At 46.4% G+C, this 6,476-nt stretch overlaps 1 protein-coding gene across 1 annotated transcript; it reads right to left on the bottom strand.

The window, feature by feature from the left end:
* Positions 1-434: 434 nt before the first annotated feature.
* On the bottom strand, positions 435-6,371 carry LOC119357671 (E3 ubiquitin-protein ligase ORTHRUS 2-like). The gene is made up of 9 exons (XM_037624541.1): positions 5,813-6,371; positions 2,823-3,355; positions 2,607-2,732; positions 2,266-2,365; positions 2,105-2,169; positions 1,906-2,008; positions 1,680-1,818; positions 1,349-1,563; positions 435-1,266 (listed from the first exon to the last, which is right to left on the bottom strand). Exons 1-9 carry the CDS (start codon positions 6,275-6,277, stop codon positions 640-642), a joined length of 2,373 nt encoding a protein of 790 aa, XP_037480438.1. The 5' UTR covers positions 6,278-6,371; the 3' UTR covers positions 435-639.
* Between the last annotated feature and the right edge of the window lie 105 nt (positions 6,372-6,476).

The following is a 6,476-nucleotide window of genomic DNA, read 5'->3' as shown; positions in this document are numbered from 1 at the left end:
TCCTTCATCAAACGGCATAAAAGCTCCAAAAGCACCTATTTAAGAGCTTTATGACATTTTGACCAAAATGAAAAGGCTACAAAATCAGAAACAAATAGGTCCTAATTCCTTGGCTTAACTTTGATTCACTTTGCCACGCAATACCTACTTATACAAAAAAACTGTACTCAGAACCGTGGAACCAGATGGAAGGTATTTTCGAAGTTTTGGTTTTTGGAGCTTTGTAAAACTAGTGTACTCAGAACCACGCAATCCCAAGCCAAACTTTGCAAATATGACCAAGTTTATATAGAGAAATATACCATTGATTTTATCCCCTATAAAAGAAACCTGGTCCAAATTAGCAAGGTTTGGTTTCTGAACAAAAACTAAATGCAACTAACTATACATCTAACCAGATGCAGCAGCAAGAAAGAAACAAACAATCACACCAGTAAATATAGTTCAAGCATCATCATCATAACCATAACCTGATAGATAATATCCAGGATCCATATAGCAGGAACTTAACTACAAGGATAAAACAGTCTTCCGGATAAATATAAACTATATATATAATACGCGACCAGCCAAAAAACGGAGCTTCTTCTTCAATGGTGGGCATCAGCCTCGGCGCCGCTCCTCTTCTTCAACGGAGCTTCAGTTGTCGGCCTTGGTGTTGCTCCTGGTCCTGGAAGCAGGGCTCCCACCAGCCACCACCACACCGCCACTCCTGGTCGCCCGGCGAGGGGTGCTTGCAGCAGCAGGGGTCTCTTCAGCTGCAGCAGGGCTTGCCTTCTTCCTCTTACCGCCACCAGCTGCGGCGGCCTTCTCTTCAGCAGCAGCAGGGCTGGCCCTCTTCCTCTTACCGCCGCCAGCTGCGGCAGCTGCACGCCCCTTGCGCTTCTTCTGAGCCTTCTGGGAACCTTCTTCTTCCTCCTTTTCAACCATCTCGGCGTCTTCTTCAGCTGCATTTTCCACATCAGGAGCACCAGCAGTGGTCTTGATCTTCTTCTCATCTTTGGCCTCCTCCTCAGCTCCCTTGCGCTTCAGAGGCTTCTTCAGCTCATCCTTGGCCTCGACCACGATTGTGACGACAGCATCCTCTTCTCCAGCCTTGTTCTCAGCACCATCATCATTCTCTTCCTCGTTCAGGCTGCTGTCATCCTCCTCTTCCTTCTCCAGAGCATCCTCCTCATCATCATTTTCCTCAGCAGATTCGTCTGGCTTCTCCTTGGCAGCCTTGGCAAGCAGATTGTCAATCAGATCCTTCATCTCTATGTTAATCTGCAACACAAATAACAGAAGGCGTCCATCAGTAAACATACTTTAAAACATGCTTCAACAGACTTGTGTTTCAATTACATGCCTGTGGGTTCTCCAGGAAGTCGCAGATATCAGTTGGGCAGGAGGGGCAGTTCTTCACAATCTTCTGTGCCCGCAGAGTGCGCCCGCCCCTGCTTCTTTCCCTCATAGAACCCTCGTCACCAAATGCAGCGGTCAAACAAGCTTTGCAGAAGTTATGACCACAGGGAGTAGTAAGTGGTTCCTTCATCAAATTCTTGCAAATGGAGCAGCCAAACTCTGCACATGACCAAACAAACACAAGCACGCATTAGGAGAATGAATGCTTGGAATAGATTTCAGCTATTTAAGCCAAACAGAGCGTAGCAATCAAAACACACGGCATAAAAACTAACCCTTCAACAGCCTCTCATTCATAGACATATGAGCACGCTTCTGGTATTTCCTGAATTGCTTGTCAGTTTCAGGATCGCCTGACTGGGCGGGCTTCTTGCTGATTGGTGGAGGCTTCACCCACTTCCAGCCTTCATTTTCCTATAACAAACAGATAAAGATCGATCAGTGGTGATGATGTATGCCTGTAAGTGAAAACATCAGAAGAAGAAAATCGCGTGGACATACAACATAGTCCCAGGAGGGGGATCCTGCCCGTTCAGTGATGTCAGTAGCACCTTGCAGCTCCTTAATCCTGGGCAGTGGCCTTGGCCGGTCACCATGAAGATCACTAAAACCCAGATACCACAACATCAGTGTAAGTAATGCCACTTCTTTTCAAGACAAAAGCATATTGCCAAAACAAAATGTAATAGCTTTGTCAAACCTGGTCCATGGAGCTGGTTCATTGTCGCATCGTACAAAGAGGTACCTGCAGACCTTGTATGTACCCTGAGACAGAAATCAAAAGAATATACATTATCTTCCATTCAGTGGCACAAAATAGAGAAAAGCAATGTTGAACCTCTGCACAGGGTGTAAAATTACCTGAACACCAATCTTCCTCCAGCATTTCTCAATCCTGTAGACTCCATCATAACGCACACCAGTTTCAGGAGCATATGAAGAACGCTTCTCTTTGTGGGACCTTTTTAAGATAGTGTAGTCAAATATACATAAGATGATGATATAAATAATAAATAACAAATTTAAGCAGAACAGTGGATGGTCTCCATATATGCAGCACATGTAACAACATAAAACTATTCAAGGTAAGGGAATAATTAACAGTATTAACACTGTCAGGCTAGAGTGTAACTGTGATATCAACTACGGACTTATCAAACGCTGATATATTTGAGGAAATAATTATGGCAAGAAAAACATACCGCACAACCCTGACAGGGTAACCCTTCTTGCAACTAAGACGCAGAGCAGCATTCATCTTGTCAAATTTCTGATCAGAAGATTGCTCCTTGTTTGTTCGCTTGTTCCCACTTAGGTCTCTTCCACCACTGTCAGTACAAATTATTCACAGAAATAAGTGCTCACATGTAGGATCAGACACAGAAGTAAAATGATAGCAAGTGAGTAAACTAGCTAACCTTCCAGTATACAGGAACCACTCCCCATGGTCCTCATCATCTATGTAACCACCTGACAGCGCCACTGACTGGGCACCATGTTCTGACTGGCCAGCAATACCAGCAACATGAGGGAAATGAGCACCCCACTGCCTGCACTCAAGGCGGTCTTCCCAGGTTTCCCCGACTAACACACCAAGACGCCTTTTGGGGTCGTTTTCTGCTGGAATGGGGCCAAAATGATCAGGTGCAATGGTCACAAAGATCTGACCACTTGAAGCATTAGCTTTCCCAGCCTTCTTTGCTCTGTCAGTTGTGAAAGCCTTGTCGGGTCTAGCCTCATTTCTTATGTAATGAACAGGATTTCCAGAGCCACCTGCACTAGCATTCTTTGCAGTCCTAGCCATACGGATAACCGCAACCAACGCTGCATTAATCCTTGGCTGCGAAGCCATTTTGGATGGGATTGGTCCCCGGCATTTTCCACAGGTCCTTTTTCCACTGTTAACCCACTTCTCAAAGCATTTCAAACAGAAGTTGTGGCCACACGGTGTCTACAAAGATTCAAAAGTAGAATGTAGTGATCAGAGATAGCACCAAATATATAGTAGGCAGGAGTATTGTTATCCTGAGTAAAGTATTTAGAACAGAAAAAGAACATACAAGGAAAGCTTAAATATGAAATCATAATCAAACATAACATCAAATAAAAACACAAGTAGAAATCGTTACTGACAGATTATAAACAGAAGTAATCATAGTTTTCAGCTTAAAAAGTGTGCGGACATGACAAGTAACAGCCTCCTTTCAAATATAGTGACAGTTAAAAGGCTATGCATGTGTCCAGAAGCATGTCAAAGAGAGGCTATGGCAAGCAACCTTTTATGCCAGCAGAGGGTATCAGCAATCTAAGATTACAAACCAAAAGGGCAAAGGGTGCTTCACATGCCCTGGTCCAACCAACCAAAGTAGGTAGTACAGATCAAGAGCTAGCCAATAACTATGATGAAGCCTGTTGGTCAAACAACATATTGACTGGAATCACAAATTGGGAGGAACATGCATAGGCAGGTGGTAAACTATGAACTCAAATAAATATTCAGGACTCCAGGGGTGCAATGGCAAGGAACACATGGTTGTAAACCCAGCCATCTGGGTTCAAGGACTTACCCCAACACAGTATGCCAGCTGGCTAAGATATGTAGCTAAACCTGACTCAATTTAAAGTAGCATTCATGATGAAAGGAAACATGAAACCATGCTTTCAGCAAACTCTCAAAAGAAACCAAAGAGTAGCCAATGCCAGGTATCATTCACTTTAGTTGTATATTAATACTCTGCTAATCAACATTGAAGGAGTTTGGAGATTTGTGTATAACAAACATTACTTCATTCATATAGCATGATGATGTTTTCACCCCTTGAACTGCAGCATAGATCATGTATGTAATCACTTTGCCACACAAAAAACAGACAAAATACCCTAGGCAGTACAAGATACTAGCAAATATCAGGGAGAATCAAATCATTTGGTCAACAGACTGTGCATTAGCAGTCCAAGGCGCAGACAAACCAAAAAAAGGTGAATAGACTTAACAAACCAGCAAAAGGAGCAGGACAGCAAGGCCATCTACAGTAAGTTGCAAATGACATTACACTTGACCAGACTATCCAGATATCATTTAAAACACCACCACAGGAGCTCCCCTGGGTCAAGTGGCCAGGTTACTACAATTTTTAGCAACTGTTAAAGCTTACAGGTGATTACCCAACAACAGACAAAGATGCAATCCTTTACTCCTACTCCCTTCGTTCCAAATTACTCGTCATAGAAATGGATGTATCTAGAACTAAAATACATCTAGATACATCCATTTCTGCGACGAGTAATTCAGAACGGAGGGAGTATTTGACTACAGACAAGCACCAAACTGCCATCATCAGAAAAACACATGGTGCTGCAGTAATAACAACAAAAAGACTACGGCTGTTGCAGAGCTAGGATTCATATGCGCACATGTAAGCAATGCTGAACAACGCTCCCAGGTAAACACCATTCATGCTGTTATAAAAGTACACAGGTGATTAAGCCTACAAACAGACGAGGTCGTGATACTTTACTCCTATCTAACTACAGACAAGCACCGAACACGCAAGCCGTCATCAGAAAATAAATGATGATGTAACAATAACAACAAATAGATCACAGCTGTTCTAGATTTAGGACTCATATGTGCAGATGTAAGCAATGCTGAACGATACTTGCAGATAAAGGCCATTCTTGCTGTTGAAATTTGCAGATGATTAGCCACAAACTGACAAATATGTTATCCTTTACACCTATCTAACTAGGAACAGGCACTGAACATGCATACCATGAGAAAATAAATGATGCTATAGCGATAACAACAAATAGACCACAGCTGTCCTAATGCTATGGATTATATGTGCAGATGTGAGCAATGGAAGCGATGACCAAGGCAAAGATGGGTCATTACTAGTGAGTGCGTCTAATTATCAGGGGATTATCTGACAGCAGGGGAGGCCGTGATCCTCTGCTCCTATCTGACTATAGGCAAGCACAGAACACGCATATATTAAAATAAAGTAGATTATTGATGTTGAAATTACATTACAGCTACATCAAACCAAAAAAGAGAAGGCCGCAAAAGCACATCTGAACAAACTGAAATCAATGGATGTTAGAGCGTCCGAGACGGCATAAAGGGGACGATGAGTGATGATTATGCGGGGAGAAATGGATGCAGTGACCCAGAGGAAGATGATGGATCATTACTGCCGCCGCAGGGCGCATCTAATGATGCGGGATTTAACCATTATGACAACAAGCGCGCACGAGAAGATCATATTTTGCAGCGAGCGCCGGGAGATATATCCGCGCCGCGGATATTATACAGTGAATAATTGCGGGATGGTAGTGGATATAATCATGGGCATTTATTCGAAAACTGACGCGGAGTAAAACACGGGGAGGGGAGGGGATTGCTCACGGTGACGGGGCGCTCGGGGAGCTTCATGCAGAAGACGCAGCTGAAGTTCTTGCCGACGATCTCGAGCGCGTTGTCCTCGTCCTGCTCCTCCTCATCCTCGTCGTCATCGCCGGCGACGGCGGTCTTGCCGCCGAGCAGCTCCTGGCGGCGCTTGGCCTTCTCCTGCTCGGTGAGGGTGGAGTCGGCCTCGATCTCGCGGATGGCGGCGAGCAGGCCGGACCCCCCGCCGGCGCCCCCGGGGGCTGCGGTGGGGGCGGGGGCGGGGGCCGCGGAGGGGGAGGCGTCCTCGCCGGAGCAGTCGGGGCAGGCCCAGGCGGCGGCGTCGGCGAGCGCGGGCGGCTTGGAGAGGCAGGGCGAGTGCCAGGGCGTGGCGCAGGTCGCGCACCGCAGCAGCTCGACCTCCGGCGGCGCCGCGGCCCGGCACACCATGCACACCCCGTCCCCGTCGCACGGCAGGTCCGGCATCCTCACTCTCCCCGGCGGCGGCGAGGGGGGCGCGCTAGGGTTTTGGGGAGGGGGACGGGAAAGTTTGAAATTTTGATTTGGGGACGGGGACGGAGACGGTCGCCCTCCATTCCTCCGTCCGTCGCCCCTATTTCTAGGCCCGCGCGTGATGGGTGCGGTGGGGGGGCGGGTGACAGTGGGCGGCGGGTACGGCGGGCTG

The sequence above is a fragment of the Triticum dicoccoides genome, chromosome 1A (genome assembly GCF_002162155.2).
Source record: "Triticum dicoccoides isolate Atlit2015 ecotype Zavitan chromosome 1A, WEW_v2.0, whole genome shotgun sequence".
In the NCBI taxonomy this organism is placed as follows: Eukaryota; Viridiplantae; Streptophyta; class Magnoliopsida; order Poales; family Poaceae; genus Triticum; species Triticum dicoccoides.
The sequence above is the reverse complement of the archived record's forward strand: the minus strand, read 5'-3'. Positions and strand labels throughout refer to the sequence as shown.

Bases quoted from the DNA above. Each gene is read 5' to 3' on its own strand.
- LOC119357671 (XM_037624541.1), bottom strand. From the start codon at position 6,277: ATGCCGGACCTGCCGTGCGACGGGGACGGGGTGTGCATGGTGTGCCGG. The intron at 2,733-2,822 runs GTTAGCTAGTTT...TTGTACTGACAG, and splicing joins TGGTTCCTGTATACTGGAAG to TGGTGGAAGAGACCTAAGTG. The intron at 2,009-2,104 runs GTTTGACAAAGC...TCTGGGTTTTAG, and splicing joins GAACCAGCTCCATGGACCAG to TGATCTTCATGGTGACCGGC.